This window comes from Natrix helvetica, assembly GCF_964273705.1.
Source record: "Natrix helvetica genome assembly, chromosome: Z".
Classification (NCBI taxonomy): Eukaryota; Metazoa; Chordata; class Lepidosauria; order Squamata; family Natricidae; genus Natrix; species Natrix helvetica.
The window spans coordinates 87,882,410-87,909,640 of record NC_138554.1 but is presented as its reverse complement, the minus strand read 5'-3'; the positions used below and the strand labels follow the sequence as shown (position 1 = coordinate 87,909,640).

The 27,231-nt window shown below is 40.9% G+C and overlaps 1 protein-coding gene across 2 annotated transcripts in view; it reads right to left on the bottom strand.

Annotated features, from left to right (window-relative positions):
- Nucleotides 1-370: 370 nt before the first annotated feature.
- The window catches only part of ENTPD3 (ectonucleoside triphosphate diphosphohydrolase 3), a 43,082-nt gene continuing 16,221 nt past the window's right edge, over nucleotides 371-27,231 (bottom strand). Inside the window, exons 3-10 of one of the 2 annotated variants that reach the window (XM_081969818.1) lie at nucleotides 22,262-22,379; nucleotides 19,829-19,979; nucleotides 18,415-18,574; nucleotides 8,294-8,524; nucleotides 7,442-7,714; nucleotides 7,123-7,233; nucleotides 5,438-5,575; nucleotides 371-1,538 (exon numbers count right to left, since the gene is read on the bottom strand). In XM_081969818.1, coding sequence (XP_081825944.1) covers nucleotides 1,305-1,538; nucleotides 5,438-5,575; nucleotides 7,123-7,233; nucleotides 7,442-7,714; nucleotides 8,294-8,524; nucleotides 18,415-18,574; nucleotides 19,829-19,979; nucleotides 22,262-22,379 — 1,416 coding nt within the window. In that variant the 3' untranslated portion in view covers nucleotides 371-1,304. The remainder of the gene's footprint in view (nucleotides 1,539-5,437; nucleotides 5,576-7,122; nucleotides 7,234-7,441; nucleotides 7,715-8,293; nucleotides 8,525-18,414; nucleotides 18,575-19,828; nucleotides 19,980-22,261; nucleotides 22,380-27,231) is intronic. The other variant, XM_081969819.1, reaches the window with a different exon arrangement.

Genomic DNA, 27,231 nt, shown 5'->3' with positions numbered 1-27,231 from the left:
CATTTCTGTGTCTCTTCTTTGTGCAGGCCATTCATTGGAGCAAGGTGGTCAGTGATATTGAAGACAGGCAAGGACAGTCATTTTCCTTCTGTAAGTAGCTCTTTTATTGTTTTGTGTACTTATTTTATTCTTATTTAAGTAGTAAGTGCATAAAATAATAAATTTCCTTTTTTTATATCTTCCTTTTGTAGGTCATTTATTGGGGCAAAGAATTCAGTGACATCAACTTGTCCACTCCCACCTGGTCACATGACTGACAAGCCACTCGTGCCCAGTCACATGACTGCCAAGCCACTCCTACCCAGTCACATGACCGCTGAGCCACTCCCACAAAACAGGCCACAACCACAGAATGGGTAGTAAAAACTTTTGAAACCCACCACTGACTGCAAGGCAATCAAACCGGTCAGTCCTAAGAGGAGATCAACCCTGATTGCTCTTTAGAAGGCCAGATCCTGAAGATGAAACTCAAATGCTTTGGCCACCTAATAAGAAGGAAGGACTCACTGGAGAAGAGCCTAATTCTGGGAAAGATTGAGAGCAAAAGAAGAAAGGGACGACAGAGAATGAGGTGGCTGGATGGAGTCACCGAAGCAGTTGGCGTGAACTTAAATGGACTCCAGAGGATGGTAGAGGACAGGAAGGCCTGGATGAACGTTGTTAATGGGATAGTGATGGGTTGGACATGACTTTGCAACTAACAACACAGCTCTGTATTATTTCTTAAGCTGTTTCCTGATTGTGAATCTTTCCTGCCCATAAATATGTAGGAATTATTTTTCCAGAAAGATTGGAACATATTTTCCCAATAACCATCTACTTTGATTCTTGTCACATTCCTTTTGTGTATATGAAATTAGGCTTTTGCACTTGATATTACTAATTTTATCACTAATTACTATAGTGAATTACCAATTCCCACTTCATGAATGTGTTAAAAAGGTATTTTTCAAATTATTCTTTAATCATCCTCATCAGAAATATAAACAAACCTAGCTAATTTTCTTTAGGTGATTTTTTGTCTCCTATCAAAAGGGGTAAAGGCTATTTAGTTCTTGGGTAAATCAAGAACTAAACTATCTCCTTCTGATAGTCCTTTGCCCCTTGTGTATTAGGACTGCTTGTTTTTTTTAATATCTGCATATTAACAATTAAATCCTGAATTGCATCGAAGTTCTAGATGAGATCTAAAATAGATTGAGATATTCATAATGCAATCGTTTCTTATAATTACTGGAATGTCCCCCCCCCTTTTTTTTTTTTACATAATTAGTGAAAGTTCTGGTCCATTTTTTGAACTTATTTTATTCTATAGCAAACACATGTTCAACTTGACAAGTGTTCTTTTGCATGCGAGACCGAACATATGAATACACTAGGAAAATAAGACACAGTAATGCCACTGCTGTGAAGAAGAGTAGCAGTCCAGCAAACAGAGAAGAATTCATAGGTAACCAAATCCTTTTGCTTTCTGCTGGGATCATATTGGTGAGGCTAAGCATATAGCCCAGTGACCAGGCAATGCTGCTGTTATCAACCTAAAACACAAAAAAGAAACACATTACTGCTGTTAAAATGTAATACCTTTGTCATTACAAAAAGCAAATGCTTCTATATCAGGCAAATCTGACCCATAGCTAGTAATGTAGGCCCATAAAAACTGTTAACATTATTATGTGATTTATATGCATTAACTATATATTTTATATACCGCCCAATATAATTCCTCTTCATTCAATATAAATCAGGCAAGCCAAAATTGAGCGAGGGTTCCTTACCGACTGCCATGAAAGAGGCGGTGGTGAGGCCCCTGCTCAAGAGGCCTTCACTTGACCCAACGGAGCTAGCTAATTACCGTCCAGTCTCCAACCTCCCCTTTTTAGCGAAGGTTGTTGAGAATGTGGTGGCGCAGCAATTTCCACGTCGCCTCGATGAATCCGTGTATCTAGACCCACGCCAGTCCGGCTTCCGACCCGGGCACAGCACCGAGACAGCCTTGGTCGCGTTGGTTGATGATCTCTGGAGGGCCAGAGATAGAGGTTGCTCCTCTATCCTGGTCCTATTAGACCTCTCAGCGGCTTTTGATACCATCGACCATGGTATCCTACTGCGCCGGCTGGAGGGGATGGGAGTCGGAGGCACCGTTTTACGGTGGTTCGGCTCCTACCTCTCCGGCCGGATGCAATGTGTGTTGACTGGGGGGCAGAGGTCGACCCCGAGGCCACTCTCTTGTGGGGTGCCGCAGGGGTCGGTCCTCTCACCCCTTTTGTTCAACGCATATATGAAGCCGCTGGGTGAGATCATCCGTGGCTTTGGGGTTGAGTACCATCTGTACGCTGATGATACTCAGTTCTACATCTCAACCCCAAGCCACCCCAACGAGGCTGTCGAAGTGATGTCCCGGTGTTTGGAAGCTGTCGGGGTCTGGATGGGGGACAACAGACTCAAACTCAACCCCTCCAAGACCGAGTGGCTGTGGCTACCGGCACCTCGGTTCAGCCAGCTGATTCCATCACTGGCCATAGGGGGCGAGCAATTGCCCCCTGTGGAACGGGCGCGCAATTTGGGCGTCCTCCTAGATGCCCGGCTGTCAATGGATGATCATGTGGCAGCCGTGGCAAGGGGGGCGTTCCACCAGGTTCGGCTGGTGCGCCAATTGCGTCCCCTTCTGGACCGTGATGCCCTACGCACAGTCACTCATGCACTGGTGACGTCTCGCCTGGACTACTGTAACGCTCTCTACATGGGGCTTCCCTTGGGACGCGCCCGAAGACTGCAGCTAGTCCAGAACGCAGCCGCGCGGGTAGTCATGGGGAGTACTAGGTACTCCCACGTAACACCTCTCCTGCGCGAGCTGCACTGGCTGCCTGTGGTCTTTCGGGTGCGTTTCAAGGTTCTGATCACCATCTTTAAAGCGCTCCATGGCATAGGGCCTAGCTACCTGCGGGATCGCATCCTCCCACATACATCCCTGCGGCCAATTCGCTCTCACAGGGAGGGCCTTCTCCTGGTGCCGTCCACGAGGCAATGCCAACGGGCGACACCGAGGAGTAGGGCCTTCTCTGTGATGGGCCCAACCCTCTGGAATGACCTCCCCCCCGACATTAGAACCACTACTGACCTCCGCTCCTTCCGACAGAAACTGAAGACACACCTGTTCCGACTGGCTGGTCTGGCATAATTTATAACGTCTACCTCCTGGCATACACATTCTTACTGGTTTTTAGAGGGATATTTTTAAAATTTAACCTGATATGACATTGGGATTTTAAATTTTGTACATTTCGATTTATTTATTTAGCTGTACAGTTTGGCATATTTTACCCTCCTCTCATATACGTATTTATGTAGTTATTACTATGTTTTAATTTGTTGTATTTTTGATACGGACTGTACACCGTCCCGAGTCCCTTTCGGGAGAGGGGGCGGTATATAAACGCTAATAAATAATAAATAATAATAATAATAAAAGTATGCTCTATATCTACATAAAGATACTTCTTCATTGAATTCAACTCCTGGTGACTAAATGGACATGTTGTTGTAATTTTTCTTTTTAATTTTAAAACAACACTGAAATGATATACTTATCCTCTTTTTTTGTTGCTAAAAATAGAAATTCTTTATAATTTCTGATCAAAGTATTAATCAGGCCCCACCCTTCCAAGCCCAGAGAAGCTGATCATCTGCTGAAGCAGTTGTGGGCCATTAAAATATTTTCACCCATCTTGCACAAGTGGTGCCATCTTTGCCAACTGGGTGCACACTTGAGGGAAATCTTTCTGGCAGCAAGATAACTCTCTGCTGCTTTAAAAAAAAAGTACATATATTTGAATGCAAAAATTATATAAACTTTCAGCTCATGTATTATTTCCCCTTTATATGTCCTTTAAGAATTATATAAGAACTCAGAACTCCACATATGTATATTTAACATTAAGGAAACTATAATCAAAACTATTCTAATTTTGGACCTAGAAATAGCAGCGAGCAGGGGTAAAAATCTTGCAAATTACACATTCTAATATTAATGTCCAATTATTTGAGAAGATCTTTTGGTTTACAGTCTTTTTATTTTGTGGGATTTCGTTTTATTCTGCCAAAGATTAATTAAAACTTTTTGGTGCAGTTTGAAGGACAGCACATGCATTTTAAAAACAAATAACTCCTACAATACTGAACAGGAACATTTATACAGACAGTTGCAAGGCAAATATTTAACTTTCCCCAAAGCTAAATCTATGTCAAGAAAGACCCTCGTGTTGCAAATCTTATTAGTTTGGTTCATTCATTGTGTTAAACTATTGCTTATTTAACCAGAGTTTATTGAATTATGGTACCATGTTTATTGGATTTACACAACATACTAAACCAAAGCCAAGCAAATCACAATATAGCTTAGCCTAATGTGTGATTAAATACTGTATAATGGTTGTCATGTAAAAAAGTAAAAGTAAAATCAGAATGATCTTAGAATTGCTGCAAAGAAAAATTAGTGTGCATTTCAATCTATTGCCTTTCCTTAATGTATTGCCTTAATGCAGGAGTCAGCAAATTTAAACACTCAAAGAGCCATTTAGACCCATTTCCCTCAGAAAAGAAAACACCAGGAGCGACAAAGGTCCTAACCGGAAACCCGCTGTTCAATTCTGGAGCTGACCAGAAGTTCAGTTCTCCCAGAGTCTCCTCCTAGGGCGGCATACTTTTTCCTTTACCTATCATAACCGAAAGCCCTATCAATTGTGGAGACAACTGGAAAACCCACCCCTTGCCATAGACTCTATGACATAGAGTCTTCTCCTGGCGCACTGTGCTTCTCTCCCCCCCGGAAGCGCCTCTCAAAATTGTGGCGCCAACCAGTGACGGAGCCGCAGCAGAGGGAGGAAAGAGCCACATGCGGCTCCAGAGCCACAGTTTGCTGACCCCTGCCTTAATGTATTGCCTTCACTTAATGTATTATCTTTTCTTCTTCAGAGCTGAAGCAGCTTCTTGGATGAGAAGCAAAACATCTTCAAATAAAAACAAAGTCCGATTGCCTCTTGAAAAAGCATCTTTTGGACAACCATGATCTGGATGACTGAGAATCTCCGTAGACATGCATGATGAAGCAAGATAAAAACATAAATGACCTAAAGTGAATGTTTCTTTCTATAATCAGGAACATCTGAAAATATTTAATGCATTAAATCTAAATGATAAATCCAGACTAGTTATTTAAGTTTTGTCAAATAGTATGAATGAATAGTATGAACCCTCAAATATACCACTTGGCCACATTTTATCATTGGACTATAATAAGCCAATTTCTTTACTGAGGCAGCTTTAAGAAGTATAGAGAACTGCTATAAAATGGCTCTAACTCAGAATCCCTTCCACATCTTTTAATTCTTCAAGACATGTGTTTTTCTCAAATAATCTTAAAAGATTGTTAACTTACTTCTTTTTGAAAATGAATCTGAGGCCAGTTGTCAGCATTAAACTTATACCCATGTACAAGTAACTGGTAGATATAGTTTGCTGAAAAGCAGTAAGATCTTGCATATGTTTCCTCAAATTTAGAGAGCATAAATGGCAACTGAAAAACAAAACTGACTATTGATAACAAAGTAAGGTTTATAAAAAATATATATTTCTTACTTTTATGTTGTGATTACAATGGTTAAAATACTGTATCTAAGAAAATGATTTGCTGAAATCTCGTGGAGAGATCTTTGGTGTACCGTATTTTTCAGAGTATAAAACGCACCGGAATATAAGATGCAGCAAGATTTTGAAGAGGCAAGTTAAAAAAAAAGTTTTTCCACTCTGCAGACCTCCCAAAAATGGCCCATTTTTCATAAAAATGGGCCTGGTTTTTTTTCTACAAAAAAAGGGCATGAATAACCTTTAGGCGGCTTGTAGAATGCTCCTGGAGGGGAGGGCAAAAACAAGCAAAAACTGCCTCTTTTTTGCAAAAATTGGCCCATTCTTTGTCAAAAAAAGAGCATGTACAGCCTTTAGGAGGCTTTTAGAGTGCTCCTGGGACCTGTGGGGGGCAAACAGCTCATTTTTTGCTCATTTCTGCCCTCCCCAGCTCCCAGGAGCACTCTGAAAGCATCCTAAAGGCTCTGCATGGCCATTTTGGTGAAGGGAGCGGGGTTTCAGGAGGCAAAAAAATGTTGTATTCAATGTATAAGACGCACACAGATTTTCAGCCTCTTTTTGGAGGGAAAAAGGTGCATCTTATACTCAAAAAAATACAGTAATTAATTGCAAACTCAAGTATCTCAAGAAATACTAATACAATAGGCAAATAATATGTGTTGGGAAGTAACTGTTTCAGTGTAATTTTCAATATGTATTTTTCCAGAGAAAAAAACTCTGATATACAGAGTATCCTCAATTTACAACCATTCATTTAATGATCACTTGAAGTTACAACAGCACTTAAAAAGTGACTTATGACTGTTTTTCACATAGAACGGTTACAGAAGCCCCATGAACATGTGATCAAAATTTGGATACTTGGCAACTAGTTCATATTTATGATGGCTGCAGTGTCCTGAGATTATGTGACTACCTTTTGCAATCTCTGGCAACAAAAGTTAATGGGAAAATCAGATTCACTTTACAACTGTGTTACTAACTAAACAATTTCAGTTATTCATTTAACTATGACAAGAAAGGTCATAAAATGGGGCAATATTCACTTAACAGTTGTCTCATTTAGCAACAGAAATTTAGGGCTCAGTTCTGGTTCTAGTCTGGTTCAGTACTACCTATACTATCTAACATTCAGTTTTTCAAATTACGTAAATCAACACAATCTAAGAACAGTAAGCACATGTTTCCCTTGTTGATTTTAATGTGAAAATCCTGTCTTCTCAGATGAATTTCATTATACTCAATGAGGTTTCTTTTCATACAGTATTGCAGTCTTAAACCTTTGTTCAACTTTGCCTGGATCACTCCCACCAGTATGATGCTTGAGTGGAACCTCTTGTCATAGGGCTCTATTATTAATATATTTTCTGGAGTAGCTTTTTCTTTAAGCATTTGGATTAAGGAAGTTGATTCTGCGTAGGAATATGCAATATCTTTTGCTAGTACTTTTTTTTTCAGAAGCTAGAGATTGACACAGACCTGATTCCAATCCTGTGAGCAGAAAGTCCACATGCTTGAATTGAACTCAGCCAGTGAAAATTGTCCAGTTAAATTCAGAGCATTTACTGTGTAGTAAAATCCAGAAAAGGCCTATAAATAAAGTCAGATTAGTGATTGAAAAAACATTTTACTTGAAGATTTATTTTATCAGAGCAAAAATGTATATTTGGCTTCTCATCCACTAGCAAATACTAAATATAAAAACTACAATACAATAAAATTAGAAACAATATTTATAATATTCATGCTCTGCCAAGTAAACAAGCAATGCAGTAAGCAGCCAATAATCAGGACTTACCACGAAATTCCCTTTAATTTTTGGCTGGTAGATTCCATTGAATGAGCAGTCTTCTCTATCTTTACAAGATTTGAAATCAAATAACGTTGATACTGCCTCCCTGCAAAAGACTGGATCCCCAGTTCCTATGACATGTACAGACTCGCTTGGACTGTAGTTCACTGGTTTTAGGAATGCTGAGCAAAGGCTTCCATATAAATGTTTCATTGTCAGAACAGTTCTATAATTCTGAGGATAGCATGGATTTTTTATCCTGGATTTATTGTCTGAATCCTAATAGTTTATCAAAACACATATAAAATAAAAAGACAAAGCCAAGAAGGATTCATTACAAGACATTTATAAACAAAGCATGTGCTTCAGTCTTACTTCGGGCTTCATTTCAATTTCTTCAAGAAATTTCTCTCTATTTCTCTGTCTTTGTCTCTCTCTTATTTATTCATTTTTTATTTTTAATGGCCAGAGCATTCCTGGGAATAAGGAAGCCTAATGGTATCAGAAGTTATACTTGCTAGAACACTGGATAGCATTTTGGGAATCCAGAGCTAATGTCATGCTGAAGCCCAGAGGCAACATAGCAAACCCCAATAGAGTCCAATTTTTATTTGCTTACTCCCAATGAACAAAATCTTGCCAAACTAAAACTCTAACCTTCTAAACTACGAAATATATTTTTGAGTGATTTTAAAGTGTGACTACCCTGAACCTTTCCCCCACTCTATCCAGTTCAGAACTGTGCAATCTCTTAATCCAGGCCACAGGAAAGCCGTGTTGTCAAAACTCTCCCTCATTGCTCTTCCAGGTACACATTCCATCACATCTAAGTCCTAATGAACATAATCCCAGTCATACCTGCAGAATTGAAGCTAGCAGTTTTTTTTCTGCTTCATCTCTCCCATAACATTGGAAGCTGTAGGTATATACACTGTATTGGTAACCAAACAGCTGCACCTGTAGTGTGCTGTTGAAAGTTTGTTCGCTTTCCTCAGGGATGAATGATATTTGAGTGGAAGCCCCTCCTAGATCCAGTGCACCTATTGTCTCAACTCCACGGGGATGGACCCAGGCACTCCAAAGGTTTTTCTAGATATAAAAAGGATCAAGTTGAAATATCATCTGATGTGGGATTCTGATCTTCTCTTTCTTAACATAGAGAATATTAGAAAATAATGCTCAAATCAAAATGGAAAAATATCTAATTGTAGGATTCTTTTAGATAGAATGTGCTTTAAAGATTACAATTAAGGAACCCATTTTTCCTAATTGCAAAGAAACAAGAAACTATCTAATTAGAGAAAAACGTTCTAGCCTACTGAGAGATGCCATCAAGAAAGGAATGAGCAGGCTGAGTAGGAAGGCCAAAAGGCTGCCAAAACATTTAAATAGAGATATAATTCTTTTGTTGGCCAGGTTTTGTATAACCAGCTTCAATGAATGGTTTTTCTCAACACAGATGCCCTTCTGATTTCTCATTGCTGAGATTCCTAGAAGTTGCAATTAGATGAAGTTCATACTGGATAAGATGAAATAAGATAAAATATTTACTCTAAAAGTTTTGTTGATGTTATAGTAATATAATTTTTTTCACATTTTGTTGCATTTGCAAGGCCTTAAATTACACTGCTGACTTTTGCTCATTTTTTTAATTTTGTTGCTTTTTTATAATCTTGCTTTTTGCTCTTATACTAACATATTAGGTTCTTCTATTAAAAAAGGAAGATCTAAATTAAATAAAAATATAGTAATTATACTTGAAACCCTTATAATGTACTACATTATACTTAGCTTTGAATCTTTGAATTATGAACTTTCACAATTTCTTTTATTAATTTATATGATTTATATACATGAATATATATTATAATATATATATAATACTAATATGATGTATATATTTATATAGAGAGTTGGGAATGACTAGCACATATGTGCGAGGGGAACCTTTACCTTTACCTATGATTTATATAGATGCCCATCTCCCCAAAAGTGATTCTGACTGGTTTACAACAAAGCAAAACAATAAATAAGTAAAAACACTGTCACTATTAATTACAATAAAAACAGCTATAATAAATGAATCAAATAAGAAATAGCAGGTAAATGATAAGCAAGCTGCCTTAAATTTTTACCTGTCCCTGGAGTTCTAAGGCCTGCTGTCATAACCAGGTCTTAAGGGACCTCTAAAAACTCAACAGTGACAAAGCCACATCGCTTCAGGGAGATTTCACAATGTGGATGCCACTGTAGAAAAGGTGCACCATGTAGAGGCCTACCAAATGTAGTTCCCTAATCAACGACACCCATAACATGTCCCTTTTTACTAGATCTGTTGGAATGGGCAGGAGAGGTGGTCCCTTCAGTAATAATAGACCTTGATAAATCATAACTAATTTTCAAGGAGTTGCATTCAGTTACCCTTGCAGTATTTTTAAATTTCTTTTTATTAGTGTTTGATAGTTCCACTAGGAATAAGCTTAGTTATACTAGAGATATATATATACACACACAGAAAGATATTTGGATTTCTTAATTTTGATATGAATTATTATTTTTTCTATAAAAAGCTTCAGTTATAATGACAATAACTAAGTAGTATGTCAGAATTATTCAAATATATTAAAGAACTAACAGTGAAGATTGAAAGAGTGCTTTTAATATTTTTCTTACTCATTTAAAGAGCTGATCTGACAAATATACTAGCAACATCCTTGATAATTTCACATCTTTCTACAAGCCTTGAATTTTTTTGTACATTGATATCACTAGTAAGAATGTGGAATTTATTTATTTTTATTTATAAATTTATTTACAATATGAATAAAAATGTAGCTCTGAGTGGCGATTCATAAATTTTGCATGGAATTTTGAAATAAAGCTGAAACATTGATACTTTTTCAAAAATAAATATACCCAATGGAGGGAGAGAGATTAATGCTGTACAATATAACATAGTAATAGTTGTACTCAGCTTATGCAATTAAACAAAGTATATAATTCATTGTAAAATTTATAAATATTACTATCCTCAGTATAAAGAAAAAATCCACCGTAAAAATTTGTTAGTTAAGCTGATAATAAAAGGGAAATAAAAGCTAGCCACAAAAATAGTGTTTGCTTTACTATTTCACTTTATCCTCTCTTCTCAATTTGATCTTTTAGCATTAAGCAGTGACTATGAATAGTGGTTATCAATCAACTCTAAAGGCACTCCCCTTGCCTTTAGAGCAGATAAACATGGGACAATAGTGAGACCACAGACTGAGGAGGAGGTTCTGCAAATGTGATCAGAACATGCAAAAAAAATTATTGGATTCTTTTTGAATCATTTTATAGATTAAATGATCCATGACATTTTCAAAAGGGGTTTCATTTCTTATTATTTGGCCAGAATGTTTATGAATATTGTTAGATATCCACTCTAGCTACCAGAGTTTCCACTCCGGTCCTCTGTTCTGGCAGGAACAGAGGTTGAATCCTATTGGCAAAGAGGTCTGACAACTCCCTATAAAAGGGCTGCTGTCAGACCAAGCAGTTGCTGGATTGTACATGCTTGTCTTGCTTTAATAAAGAGCTGTTGTTGGAGATCACTTCCAGTTTCCGAAGGCAACGGACGTTGGTCTGCTGTTCGTTCTCCAGTGGGCTCCTTTTAGGAGCACAGGGGTCTTGGAGGGACCACCTGCCATAGGGCGGCTTGCTGGAACCCCCTGGATATGCGGCAGCCATGGGGGGGTCTCCAGTTTCGCCTTAGGAGCTGGGGAGCATAGGGGGTGCATAACAGCACCTTCGCTGAATGGATTCCAGAAAGAAAGAGTTAACTACATGCAGCGGCTGAAGTGCTGGAGGTGAGAAATTTGCTCCAATCCCCTTAATTGCTTTTAACTGACGAGTAGTGGCTTTTTTACAAGTTGTGGATTCAATCTGTTTGAAGTAGGAAGATTGGAGGGGGGTTGTTTTTTTTCTTCTACCCCTCTCAGGCAAAGCGGCATTTGGGCTGTCTCTCAATCTCGGAATGGAGATAGAGAGCAAAAAATTGAATTAGCCACTTGAACTAACTATGTGAAAAGATTTATATCATAATTGCAAGAGCTGATTGCTGAGTTGTTTTGAAAGTTTTATGGAAGTTTTTAATGTTCTACTCCTGATTCCGAGAAGGAGCCAAGATGGCCTGCTTCCTTCTTCTTCTTCGCACTTATAAATGAAGTCTGCCTTTTGAAACTACCTTTGAAGAAAGTCTGGCTTTATATTATCCCCCCTGAAGAACTCTTGGAGCCTCTCCTGTTACGTGGTCTTTCTGGATTTGGATTATTTGATTTTTTTTTTTTGAGTGACTTCTTGGCTTGGAACTGTGACAGTGGGTTAATTTTCACTTTTGGATTTGCCTGTCTTCTCGGACTCGCTCGGCTGCATGCTTCACAGACACCATTTCTTTTGCAAAAGATTTATACTCTTTCTGAACTTAGACAATGGGGCCCAGAAAACCACCCTCAGGCAAAGCAGCCTCGGCACCGACTTCCACTGCATCCAGTCCAACGATTCAACAGACAAAAATTTCATCATTTTTACAAGAAAAGACTGGAGAGAGTTCAAAAGATTTATCTGTTACTCAAATGTTTCAAGCTATTTTGCAGGGACAAAATGAGTTGAAAAAGGAGGTAGCAGATTTTAGAGATGAGCTTAAAAGTGTGCAGCAACAAATAACAGAAAATAAACAGAGAATTGGTGTGCTAGAGGAGGGCGTGGCTGGGCTGGGGGAGGAGGATAAGGCAGTCCAGAAGGGGAATATAGAATTGGAAAATTTTATGGCAAAGATAGAACTTGAAAGAATGTCCTTCTTTCTCAGATTCCAGAACCTACCGGAGACAGAAGATGAAGATCTTAAGGATATTATGAGTACAATTTTAGCAGAATATATTAAAAGAGATAAAGAACAATTGTGGTGGGATATGGATCTGGTTTATAGGATTAATTCAGCATATGCCAGAACACATAATGTTCCAAGGGAAGTACATGTTAAATTTCTTAGGAAGACCACGAGGGATGAGATTCTAGGGGCTCAGAGGGGGGGACCACTAAAATATAAAGATAAAGAAATTGCCATTCTTAATCAAATTCCAAAAAAAAAAAAGAGATAAGAGGAGGAAGTATTCCGCCTTATCAAAGATGCCCCAACACTGGAAGTCTTTAAGAAGATGTTGGATAGCCATTTGTCTGAAACGGTATATGGTTTCCAGGCTAGGCAAGGGGTTGGACTAGAAGACCTCCAAGGTCCCTTCCAACTCTACTATTGTATTATTGTATTATTGTAAAGAAATTATATAATAAGGGAATTTGGTTTAGATGGTTATTGCCAGAAGGAATGCTGATATTCTGGGAGGGAAACAGAATTAGAATTAACACAGTTGTGGAGGCAGAGGCCTTCATTAAAAAACATAGTGCCCTCCTACAGGACGGAAATATAAGAAGTAGTGAAAAAGGTGACAAAACACAAGACATGAAGGAGGGAGGGGTTGCGGCTCTGCCTGGGGTCAGGGGGGAGGGAACAATAACGGAAAGACTCAGGTCACAAAAATAAATATATCTGGAATATCATTTTAATTGTTGATATATTAGAAAGTGGCAAAAGAGATGATTGAACACATGGTTGATACAATGTATAATAAGATGCTGTTTCTGCTTATTTTTTATCTTTTGGGGTTTTTTTCTGTAAAAAGTTGTGAGAATTGGAGAGATTCCTACCTCTGGCACGATGGAGCTGCCCAAAAAAATTTTTTTTGTATATCCACCTACCCTTTTCCCCAAAAATTTTAAAAAACCAATACAATTCTTTCAGAAAAAAAAGAGCTGTTGTTACGTTAAGCCTGTGTCTGCCTTCTCATCACCCGATCTAACACTGGTGACGAGGATGGGATTGAGAGGCAGATAGGCAAAGAAACGAACAATGAGACATCCAGCAAGTAGATCCAGCTCGGAGCTTTGGCGCGGCATCAAGCTACCATTTTGAGCGGCAAATTCAAATCGCCTCAACCAAGAATGGCCATACACGACCCGCCAACTCCGTATGACCCAGTGGCCGAACACTGGGAATCGTATATGTTATGATTCGAATGCTTCCTCGAGGCAAACGACCTCATGGGCATCCCAGACACCCGAAAAAAGAACCTCTTTTTGGGGTACTGTGGCAGAGAGGTCTTCGAAACTGCAAAGAACTTATCGGAGCAACTCCGCTCCAAGCAGTTTCATGGGCGGTGTGACAAAGCACAAGACCACCATTTGCCACCACAAATTCAACATTAGAAATCAGAAGGAAGGCGAATCCATCAATCAATACGTGGCAGCATTGCGAAAGGCGGCGACTTATTGCAAGTTCCGTGACCTGGACGACTTAATATTAGATCGCATAATCTGCGGCGTGCGGGACATTAATCTGCAGAGACGTTTGCTTGCTAGATCAAACATGTCTCTGCAGATCGCACTTGATGAGGCCAGAGCGTCCGAATCCACAGACAAGTCCACGGAAGTCTTGCAGCATCAACATAATGTGCCACAAACCGCGCAGAAGCAAACACGTGTCCATCACGAGGCCGCAGAACAAGAGCCCTCTGACAGCAAAGAAGATGACAGCTACCACATGCGCAATAGCCGCACAAAGCTGGCGTGAAAATTCAACTCATGTTTGCCGCCTTGCGCTAGCTGCAGAGGAGACCATGCCTGGTCTACCTGTCGTTTCTGAGACGCAACCTGCCAGCATTGCGATAAGAAGGGGCACATTGCCAAAGTGTGCCAGAGTGAATTCCCTGCCACTGCTTGGCAGCCGAAAACCACTCCAAGCCGCCAACAGAGGCCCAACCCAGGGGCCTGGCAGGAACCACAAGGGCGCCCAGAGAGAGAACCAAAGGTTACCTATCAAACTACGATAGGGCAAGTCTGCACTAGGCGGCCAAAATACCTGAAGGTCACCATCCTCATTGAGGACGCTTTCTGCGAGCTAGAAATCGACACCGGATCGTCTTTAACGATCATCTTGTGGTCAACTCTGAAGCAAGCCATCCCGAGCCTGAAAAAAACAGCACTTTCGCACTCCAGACATCAGCCTGCGTGATTACCAGGGGAACTGAGTTCCCATCGTGGGCCAAGCCACATTCCAGGTACGCTTCAAGGATTTCTGTGCCAAGCTCCCTGTGACAGTGGCCAGAGCACCCCTGCAGAGCCTCCTGGGGCTCGATTGATTTGAAGCCCTAGGGTTGGAAGTGACTGGAATCAACTCCGTGAAAGACGACGGTGCCGAGGCCATCTTTAAGGAGTTTGAGGACGTCTTCGGTTCCGGCCTCGGTAAGTATGTGGAAACGCCAACCTCTTTTAGCTTGGGCCCCAACATAGCGCCTACCAGGAGAGTACCTTTCGCTCTCCGCCCTAAAATCGATAGGGAAATTGATAAGCTCGTGAGCCAGGGAATCCTAGAGTCAGTCGACCATGCACGCTGGGAGACCTCTATAGTGACCCTGGTCAAGCCTGACCGGTCAGTCTGCATCTGCGCGGACTATAAATGCACAATTAACAATGCGCTACAACAAAGCGCATACCCTGTACCCATTGTACAGCACTTACTACATTCGCTAGGCCCAGGAATTTTTTTTGCTAAATTGGACATGGCACAGGCATACCAACAGTTGCCTGTAGATGGCGCCACAGTGGAGGCTGAAACCATTGTGACGCACAGGGGTGCATTCAAATGCCACCGCCTGCAATCTGAAGTTAGTATCACCCCTGGACTGTTCCAAAGTGTCTTGGAATGGCTTTTGCAGGGGATACCAGGAGTCGCCCCCAATTTCAACGACATCTTGGTATCGGCGGCAAACGAGGCACAACTTTTAAAATGGGTAAGAATGGTTTTGACCAGAATTCGCGAAAAAGGCCTCCGGCTCAAAAAACAAAAATGCAAAAGTAATGTACAAAGGGTTGAATTCCTGGGGTACATGATCGATGGCTCTGGGATTCACCCAACATCACAAAAAATAAAAGCCATTCAGGAAGCTCCCACACCCTGCACTCAAGCTGAGCTGCAGGCGTTCCTCGGGCTCCTTAATTTCTAAAGCGTCTTTCTCAAACAGAAAGCCACAGTCGCTGAACCATTGCATCGTCTCCTGGCCAAGAACGCCAAGTGGTCCTGGGGCTGAGCGGAGGCCACCGCATTCACTGCGGCCAAGCGCCTTCTGACTGCCGACTCCCTGCTGGTCCAGTGCAGCCAGACCCTGCCATTGGTGTCAACCTGCAGCGCGTCCCCTTTTGGCGTTGACGCAGTTCTTAGTCACCGCATGTCCAACGGCACAGAAGCCCCCATTGCTTTCTACTCGAGAACCTTGTCTTCCGCGGAAAGAAACTACAGCCAAATGGACCAAGAGGCTTTGGCTGCAGTAGCGGGTGTTAAAAGGTTCCATGAGTACCTTTACGGCCGGGATTTTGAACTTGTGACGGACCACAAACCATTGTTGGGACTACTGGCTGGGGACCGACCTACCCCGGTGTGGCTGCCACCTTGCATGACCAGGTAGACTGTTTTCTTGGCTGCTTACTCCTACAAACTGATCCACTTCCCTGGTTCCATGTTGGGACACGCAGATGCTTTAAGTCGCTGTCCCCTACCTGATCTGCTCGCTGACCCCACTCCCGAGATACCGGTCCTACTTATTGACTGCCTGGACACTGGACCTGTCTCATCCAATGACGTTGCCCATCATTCTGTAAGGACTCCACCATCAAGCAAATCTTGAACTGGGTGTGGAGGGGGTGGCCCAAGGGGCCTGTTGGGGCTGAATTTAAAATGTTTTTTACGAAACGTGATGAGTTGTCAGTAATCAAAGGCTGGTTACTGTGGGGGGACCGGGTGGTTGTTCCAAACAAACTGCGCAAGGCAGTATTGGAAGCGTTACATGTGGGGCATCCTGGAATTGTCAGGATGAAGTCTTTGTCTAGGAGCTACGTTTGGTGGCCTAACATGGACAGGGAGATAGAAGAATGGATGGCTACCTGCACTCCGTGCCAGGAATCCAGACCAGCTCCCCCAGAGGCGCCCGCTAAGGAGTGGGAGCACCCTCAAGCACCCTGGTCTATAGTGCACATTAACTTCCCTGGCCCCGTTCATGGCCAAACTTTCCTTGTAGTTGTGGATGCATACTCGAAGTGGTTAGAGGTAGCCCTGATGACCTCCACCACGGCAGAGGCGGTCATCAAGGTGCTACGGAGACTATTCTCCACGCACGGCCTGCCCGACGTCCTGATCTCTGACAACAGGCCCCAATTCACGGCCATGCAATTCGAGACCTACTTACCAAGTTAGGGAATCAGGCATGCCCTGGTCGCGCCATTCTATCTGGCTTCCAATGGTCATGCGGAGAGAATGGTGCGATCTGCAAAAGAGGCCCTCGCTAGGATGGGCCCGGGTGATTGGCAAACACGGGTTGATCACTATTTGTTAATCCAACACATCACGTCAAGTACCACTACCGGGAGAAGCCCCTCTGAGCTTCTCATGGGTTGCCGGCTAAGGTCCCACTTAGACCGGCTACACCCAAACTACTCTGCCGCATCACCCCCTGACTCCACAAACAAAATTCAAAATTTAGCATAGGGGACTCAGTATACGCCCACAACTATGCTGGGGGGACTCTGGATCCCTGCCATGGTGATAGGCATCACCGGGCCTCACTCTTATCTGTTAGAGCTAGAGGATGGTAGAAATTGGAGAAGGTATGTTGACCAACTCTGTGGTCACCTCTCCCATTCCAATCTTAGAACACCAGACGAAACTCCTGAACAAATCAGCCAAAGCCCTACCCAAAAGGAGCAAACACTCACTCCTTCTACAGCCAGCTCAAACCGGAGGGTACTGGGAAACTTATCTGAATTTGTTGCAGGCCCACAGCAAGCTCCAAGCGAGCAAATCCAAGAAGCTCCAGCTGCGGCCTGGGAAAAGTTCCAGCAGTTTCCACAGAGCGGAGCTGGAGAGCAGACAGGTCCGTCCGACTGCCTGAAGAACCGGTTCCAAATGAACTGCACAGGTCTGGTAGAGTAAGACAAAGACCCACCTACCTACGGGACTTTGTAACCAATAGGAACCTCCCTACCAAGAGGGGAGGGATGTTAGATATTCACTCTAGCTACCAGAGTTTCCACTCCGGTCCTCTATTCCGGCGGGAACAGAGGTTGAATCCTATTGGCTAAGAGGTCTGACAGCTCCCTATAAAAGGGCTGATGTCAGACCAAGCAGTTGCTGGATTGTACATAATTGTCTTGTTATAATAAAGAGCTGTTGTTACGTTAAGCCTGTGTCTGCCTTCTCATCACCCGATCTAACAAATATGTATTTGTAAACAATAACAAATACTTTAAATGCACAAGGTGTTTATATTTGGCATACAGAAAATCAATACTAAACAAAACAAGATTCAAAATTGAATTTGGCTGGCAAGCTTTTCCTAACATTACTGCCAAATTTAAATTTACAGCAGTTTGTTTGGTGATTGGTGGAAGTTACAATGGAACTGCAAAAAAGTAACTTATGACAATTTTTCATAAATATGACCATTGCAGCATCTCCATAGTCATGTGATCAAAATTCAGATGCTGGGAACTGGTTCATATTTATGACAGTTGCATTGTCCCCGAGTGTTTTGCGACTTCTGACAAGAAGAGTCAATGGGAGAGCCAGACTCTCTTAATAACCATGTTATTAACTTTACAACGTCAGTGATTCACTTAACAACTGCGGCAAGAAAGGTTGTAAAACTCACCTGTCTCACTTAACAACATAAATTGTGTGCTCAATTGTGGTCGTAAGTCAAGGACTATCTGTATACATTATATTATTATATTTAGGAAACTGCCCTGTTGCCTTGTCTATGCTAACCACAGCACATATCATTTCAGATATGCAAGAAACAATAGAATGTAATAAACATGCAGAATATTCCACACACCTCCAAGAAATTGCCTTTTAAATAGTTGGCTGTAATCCATCCATATACCCCTTCCTCTTGGCCAGTTATGATCTGAGCATCCCTAAATTCAAAGGGCTGTGATATGAAATAAGTCTGAATGCTCTGAAGGACTTCACTGGCTGCTGATTCATTTTGCAACCTAAGTAATTCACAGAAGACAAAATGCTGAGTGTCTGAAAGGTGATGCTTTTTATGATCATAATTTACTAAATTGACTAACACAGAAAATTGATGATTTTTAAAAAAAAAAAATTCTATTTTTTAAAAAAAATTAAAACTTTTTAAAATTTGGAATTAAAAAGAAACCATCAAAGGCTGATTCAGATATGCATACAGAACATATCGTCTGATTATTTTAATGTTTCAAATAAATGAATAAACTCTTTGGAAAATATTGTGTTTGAAAAGATAACTAGGTTGTATCTTAATAATTAATTTGTACTGGATCATTCAAACATCATTACAATGGGTGAGTTATGAATATACATGTGTGAACAAGCCCCAAGATACATGCAGCTATATTAAAGCTGCATGTTTAGCCTTATTTCCTTAGAAAGATCAATGAGGCTTTCCCACAGGTGTAATTTTCAATACCTGCTTATTTAAATGGAATGCAAATTATATATGAGTAGACAACTATGCAATTGCTTTGTAAATTTGTTGCAAAAATGCATGTCCTGCTTTCTAAATAATAGGTAGAATATATACTATATTGAAATGCTTATCCATTAGCAAGATTGAATAGTTATCATGAATTCACAAGAGAAAATGCTGTGGATCCTCATTATACATATTTGGATATCATAGTAGATATTGAGCATAATTATGTACAACCATATAAAAAACATTTAGTAAGCCAGAATTTCAACACTTCACTATTGTCTTTTTTTTTTAATGACAAAAAATATTTTATTTCAATCATGGATACTCAAAAGATTATTACTTATATTGCATAATCCACAGAAATATATATGTAAATGGTTTTAAAGAAATAAAACAGACATATGCAAAATAACAATGAAGCAATACAAATGAAAATATCAAGGTCTCCATTAACTGAAATTTATTTAGAAAAACTAATCATGTTGTGAAATACCCAGGAATTTCAGACCTAGGATTTTTTAAAAGCCATTAAAATTCTGTTTAATATCTGCAACAATTTCATTCCCAACAATCTATCTAAGAACGATCGCAATCTCTGTTCGGTGTATAGAGTCAGCTAATTTATCTATTAATCTCATATAATAATGGGAGTTAGATAAGGAAAAAGTGTTCTTGTGAAATGTTATTATACTCTGCTGCAGTCTGTACTGAAACAATGAATAAAGAATTGTGTGTAGCAGTCCTATTTAAAAGAGCCATATCAGAATGTGATGTAGCTTTCCTATTATACCTCAGAAGTCTCATGCCAGCTGTGGCTCCCAAGTAGACAGGTGTGCTTTTGTGCAAATAAAAAGGAATTTTCTCCTTTACTTTATTCATACACTCGTTGATGGGTGTAGCAATATCTTGAGGGTTACTGCCATAGCTGGATATTCCAGGTCCTAGAAAAAATAATTAAAATATTTAGCTTGTTCCGCCAAAATCAGCACAATATATCTGCTTCTTCCATTAGTGGTAATTCAGATTTTGTAGCCTATGTATAGTAGCCATATGATCTGTGTATCTTGTATTTATTTTTATTTGCCAATACCAATGCATTAGAATTTTTAATCTTTTAAAATTTATTTTAGTGTATATTTAAAAATAGAATAAAAAAGAAATCAGGAATCAAGAATGCAAACAAACAAAACAAATAAAACAGAAGAGGTTTACAAGCTCTTCTATACATTCCTCACTAGTCAGTGAGAACTGAAAAAACTTCTTGGATGAGAAGCAAAATGTTTAAAAAAAGAAACCAAGAAAGTCTAGTTGCTTTTTGGGGAAAAAACACTTTTAGGACAACCATGACCTGGATGATTGAGAATCTTCATAGACAAGCATTACAAAGCTGAAATTTAAAAAAAATCTAAAATAGTTTTATATAATAGTATTCTGTTTGTTTTATATAGTGCTGCTTCCAATTCTGTTAATTTGTATATAATATTAGTTCTGACTCTGCCAGATATGTAATCTTTTGGTTTGCACAGTATTCTTGTAAATTTTTGTTTGATTGCTCGGTTTGTGGATTACTATGAGGACCAGTGTTTGGATAAGATGTATATATTATGGAGGTAATTAAATTTTGATGGGGGGGGGGCTTTGGTGAGGGCAATTTTGTTTCAATTTTGTTGATGTGTGTTCCTGTGCAGTAGTCTTGTGTGCTGTGAGATAATTGCTGTGAAAAATTCTTTAAAACATCAGAACATTACAAAGCAGGTTACACATTTGGCATATATGAATATAATAGATCACACAAACAGAAGTCCCATTAGATATTTGCAACTCAAATAAAATAAACCAGCCATCAACAGATCTGTAAATCCAGGTAAGATATATTACCCACCAGTCACCTGATCAGCAAATATTTGAGGCAGAAGTACAGATAGCACCTTTCCTGGCAATCAGTTAATTAACACCTCTCACTAAACAACCCTCTGAGTTTACTTTGCATTATATATAGATTATAGATACTGTAAGCTATAATCACCACTTTTAAATTACTGCAATAATGAAATCTCATTGGGACATGAGTCAAAAATTCAGCTGAAAACCAAGTGAATACTTTAATGTTCGTCTGATGAAGTACAGAAAACTAAGCTATTAGGTACTGTATGTATTAGCTTGTTTGCTTATATAACTATTAATGTTTGCCCTGGCAAGGAAATTGCACTTTTAAATAAAACTCTTCTAAATTATCTTTGAGATTGCAAGGAAGGCAGATTAGAAATATTTCTCCACAACATATTTTCCTTTATTTCAAACTGTCCAGGTTAAAAAATACGCAGAATGTCTTTTTTGGAATTTATTCTAGGAGATCAAACACTGTATGTTTGAACAGAGTATGATAAGAATGCCTTTAATCTGCTAAAATTGATTGATTATATGCCTCACTTTACTCTTTACTCTGAGCATATCCAAAGATACATGTGGTGGAGGCAGAGAGCACCTAGAAAGACTGATGATCCATTCTAAAAGAGGAATATTCCAATATGTGGCCCTGTACTTTAAAAGAATCCTGATCATGTAAAATAGTCAGACTGAGAATATGCTTGAGAGTGCTGAGAATTGTGACTTGTCAGTTCTTTCATTAGTTATAAAAGCAAAAACTAGTAATTTTCAGATAGGATTCTATTTGGAGACTGCTTTTCCTATATATTTACAGTTTTTATAATAAAATTAGTTTGGAAAAAATATCAAATGCTGCCATGGATATTTCAATTCCTAAAATTGTCTGCATGAACAGAGAGGTTTATGAGTTTGTATCCACCAATGAAGAGCTCATTTAACATACAAATCTGATTAGAGAATACATACCATCTCAAATAAAAGACATCCCCGCATGGAGAATTCAAAAGCAACGGATCAAACAGTATTTAAAAGATGGTTAATTTGGAAATTACTTTGTCCAAAACATGAAAGGTTAGTGATGAAAACTGATGAACCCAGATCAGGTCAGGCTACATATTCTACCTATGAAACTCAATAACTATGCAGGTAATCTCTTTATCAGACTGACTCCTCTTACTTAAGAAATAGAGAAGAAAGAAGAATGATAAAGATCCATAGAACTCATGTGAAATAAAAATGTACATATTTCTTCTATTAATGTAATAGTTCCATCAAGACAGTTCAATCATTGTGACTTTTTTTACTCCATGCAATTAATTCAATATTTCTTTCTCACCTTTCACATTACACTTGAAGGTTTGACTTACTACTCCAGTATTATTTTCTTTTTCTGCAGGCCATTCATATACATAGACTGTTGTCCGAGTTGAACCAGCATCAAGCACTATTCCATACTGAGGAGGGTAGAGAGAAAAGAGAGATTATAATCCCGAAAAGTAGTCATCTAGTTTTTATAGAAGCTCAATATTTTACATTTATATTATTTAAATGGTGATGGTATTTGTATGGGCCTATTGCAAGGTAGAGAGAGAGAGAGAGAGAGAGACAGAGACAGACAGATAGACAGACAGGCAGACTCACTCTACAGAAGGGGTGTCATACTGAATTCCTTCGAGAACCAGATCAGTATTGTAGTTGATCCTCCATGGGCCGGGCAGGGGAAGATGGGACAGATGCCTCCTGCAGCACTTTGCCAGTTAAAACGGGACATGGGTCGCTGTGCGCACCCCACTGCACCCCGCTTTGGTCAACAGAGTGCTGCAGCAGGCCGTCCAGGTCGAAAACTGGGCAAGGGGGAGCAGCATGTGGCCCCTATGCCCCATTTTGGCTAGAGACATCACAGACCGGTCCTTTGCTATTTCCAAGCCGGCCCCACAGGCCCGTTTTAAGCACCCCATGGGGCGGATCTGGCCCACAGGCTTTGAGTTTGACACCCCTGCTCTACAGCAACAGGAACTCTCTTTTTGTTTCTCATCACATGACCTTATCCCCTGACTCTTCCAAGACTCGTGGCCATATCCATCCCATAATACTAGTAATATTACTTAAATGCTGTTTTGATCCATTAACAGAGCCTTTCCCAATAAGGTGCCTTCTGGGTGTGTTGTACTTCATTCTCGTAAATCTGTAGCCACCATGGCACTCATCTATATTGAAACCCAATGCATCTTAAGAGCACCATGTTGGAGAGAGTATCTTTCGCAACTGTGAGAGGAGATAAAGAGGCAGAAAACCCAGGTCATGCAAATCATCAACACATCATATGAAGGCTTGGGTGATTCTATCCACATCATACATGCTAATGTCATAACTGCTACACTTTAACTTTGTTCAAATGTGCACTGAGCAAGTTCTGAGGGTAGACATTGTAATGCCAACAATTCCTACTCACGGTTACTCATGTCCTAGTCACCTCTCATCTTGACTATTGCAACACGCTCTACATGGGGCTGCCCCTGAAAAGCATCCAGAAGCTCCAGTTGATGCAAAATGCAGCGGCCCGCATGGTTTTGTGCAGACGTCAGTGTGTACACATATTGCCTCTTCTATGGAAACTGCATTGCTTACCAATTTGCTTCTGGGTGCAATTCAAGGTGCTGGTTGTCACCTTTAAAGCCCTTCATGGTTTGATTATCTGAGGGACCATATCTTGCTGATCACATCTACCTGACCCACTAGAGCAGGAAGGCAAGGAATATTGTGGGACCTGTCCTCTAATGAGATACTGATGGATACCCTCTGATGGGATCCAAAAGAAGGGCCATCTCCATGGTGATTCCCTCTGTTTGGAACATCCTCCTCCCAGAGATTAGAGTGGTCCCCACTCTAACACTTTTTCGGAAGGCCTTGAGGTTGTAGTTCTACCAGTGGGCCTGGGGAACACAGAGTGGGATGGAGCCCATTACATAGCTAGTATGAATGTGTGTTGTCGCCAGGATGGAGGGTGGGTGGGAATTATTATTCCATTATTTTACTTTTTATTATTTTTATTTATTTTATATGGTTTTTATAGCCTTGTAAGCCACCTTGAGTCGCCATGGGCAAGTCAGCAGCAATATAAATTTTCTAAATAAATAAATAAAATGCCACTATCAGGTTAATATCTGAATATGGAATGTTTGGGTCAGCCTGCCTTTGCCTTTAGGCAGCAAAATAATTAAAACCAGGGCTTGACTGTCATATATATTAATATATATATTCCTCCATGTCAAAACTTGCTATGCAACAGCAGGTACAATTGTTCAAGAGAAACAAATGCAATGCCTCTTTGAATTCACAAAAGGAGTTTCATTTTTCTTTCTCTGTGGGTACAGCATACATCTGACTTTTGAAGATTTACAATGTTCTCTAAAGCTCCATCTTGTAATCCAGGGTAAATATATACAGTGGAACTCTCATGCTCAGATGCTTGTGACTTACACAGAAACAATAAAAACATTTGTGACCAAGTGAACAAAAACTATTATGCAGTAATAATATTGTACATTGAATTCAGAGGCCCCCAGACCAGTATATTTAACAATAATTAAAATGCATCCTTTCACAAGGAACTAAATTCCTGGATTCGTTTCAGTCGGTTTCAGGCCTGGGTACAGCACGGAGATGGCATTGGTCGCGTTGGTCGATGATCTCTGGCGGGCGCGGGACAGGGGCTGTTCCTCTGTCCTGGTCCTATTAGACCTCTCGGCGGCTTTCGATACCATCGACCATGGTATCCTACTGCGACGACTCGGGGGGTTGGGAGTGGGGGGCACCGTTTTACGGTGGTTCTCCTCCTACCTGTCGGATCGGTCGCAGTTTGTGTTGACTGGAGGGAAGAGATCGACCCCCAGGCACGTCACTTGTGGGGTGCCCCAGGGGTCGGTTCTCTCACCCCTCCTGTTCAACATATACATGAAACCGCTGGGCGAGATCATCCGTGGTTTTGGGGTACGGTATCATCAATATGCTGATGATACCCAACTTTTCATCTCTACCCCAAACCACCCAAATGATGCCCTCGACGTGATGTCCCGATGCCTGGAGGCTGTGCGGATCTGGATGGGGAGGAACAGGCTCAAGCTCAATCCCTCCAAGACTGAGTGGCTGTGGTTTCCATCATCCCGATTTGTACATCTTGTTCCATCTTTGACGATAGGGGGAGAAATTTTAGCCCTCTCAGAGAAGGCTCGCAGTCTGGGAGTCCTCCTGGATACGCGGCTTAGTTTAGAAGAACACCTGACGACCGTGACCAGGGGGGGCTTTTACCAGGTTCGCCTGGTACGTCAGTTGCGCCCCTTCCTGGATCGGGATGCTCTGTGCACAGTCACTCATGCCCTCGTCCTTTCTCGCCTGGACTACTGCAATGCTCTCTACATGGGGCTGCCCTTGAAGAGCACCCGGAGGCTTCAGCTGGTCCAGAATGCGGCCGCGCGGGTTGTCATGGGGGTACCTAGGTGCTCCCATGTTACACCCCTTTTAGGCGGCCTGCACTGGTTGCCGGTTGTTTTCCGGGTGCGATTCAAGGTATTAATTATGACCTTTAAAGCGCTCCATGGCTTAGGCCCAGGGTACCTGCGAGACCACCTACTGCCACCAGTAGCCTCCCACCGTCCAGTACGATCCCATAGAGTTGGCCTCCTCAGGGTGCCGTTGGCCAGGCAGTGTTGGCTGGTGACCCCCAGGGGGAGAGCCTTCTCTGTGGGAGTGCCTTCCCTCTGGAATGAGCTGCCCCCGGAGCTCCGCATAATCCCTGACCTCCGGTCCTTCCAACGCGCCCTAAAAAGTTGGCTTTTCCAGCAAGCTGGCATGGCCTTTTAATTTAAATTTTAACTTATTTTAAATGTATTGTTTTTTTAAAAAAATCGGTTTGTTTTTTTTGGAAATGGATTTAATCTTTTTTAACTTTTGAGATGTGCGTTTTTTAATGTTGTACGCCGCCCTGAGTCCTTTTGGAGAAGGGCGGCATATAAATCCAAATAAACCAAACCAAACCAAACCAAATAGCTTCGGATTTTTAATAGAAATTGTCCAGAAATATTCTCAACACCAACTTCACATATTACATAATTATTAACTTAATTACCAAAGTACAAGGTTAACTCTTCTTGATTGGTATTTTACGTTAAAATGTTTTTATATTGTTGACAGCTTCCTTTTAATTGGTCAGCTAAAACCTACCATGCACTGCATATTTTTCCTTATCTAAGCAAAATATCCTCAGGTTTTCTATCCTTGTCCTTTAGCAAACAAAGTTCTGGCTAATAATAATAATAATAATAATAATAATAATAATAATAATAATAATAATAATAATAATAATAATAATAATAATAATAATAATAATAATAATAATAAATTTATTTCTTAGCCGCACCCTCTCCCGAAGGACTCGGGGCGGCGTACAATGAAACATATGAAATAAATATGTGGACAAAACAAACATATAACAGAGACATATACCGAGACACACACAAGGAGGAGGTCGGCTGATAAATAAAAACAATTAAAATACAGTATTTAAAAACCCCTAGATAATTAAATATAATTAAAATACCCAGTTAAAAACCCGTCAGGAGCGATATGGTTAGATCAAAGTTGAGCCAGGCCAGCTGCTTGGAATAGGTGGGTCTTAAGCTTAATACGAAAGGAGCGGAGGTCAGAGGTATTCCTAATATCCGGAGGGAGGTCATTCCACAGGGCTGGGCCCGCCACAGAGAAGGCTCTACTCCTAGGCACCGCCCCGCGACACTGTCTAGTGGACGGCACCTGGAGGAGGCCCTCTCTGTGCGAGCGAATTGGTCGCAGGGATGTATGGGGCAGAATACGATCCCGCAAGTAACTAGGTCCTGAGCCATGGAGCGCTTTAAAGATAGTTATCAAAACCTTGAAACGCACCCGATAGACCACAGGAAGCCAGTGCAGCTCGCGCAGGAACGGTGTCACATGGGAGTACCTAGTACTCCCCATAATTACCCGCGCGGCTGCGTTCTGGACCAACTGTAGCCTCCGGGTGCATTTCAAGGGAAGCCCCATGTAGAGAGCGTTACAGTAGTCCAAGTGAGACGTCACCAGCGCATGAGTGACTGTGCGTAAGGCGTCCCGGTACAGTAGGGGGCGCAATTGGCGCACCAGGCGAACCTGGTGGAATGCCCCCCTTGCCACGGCTGTCACATGGTCATCCATGGACAGCCGGGCATCCAGGAGGACGCCCAAATTGCGCGCCCGCTCCACGGGGGCAAGTTGAATGCCCCCAATGGCCAATGA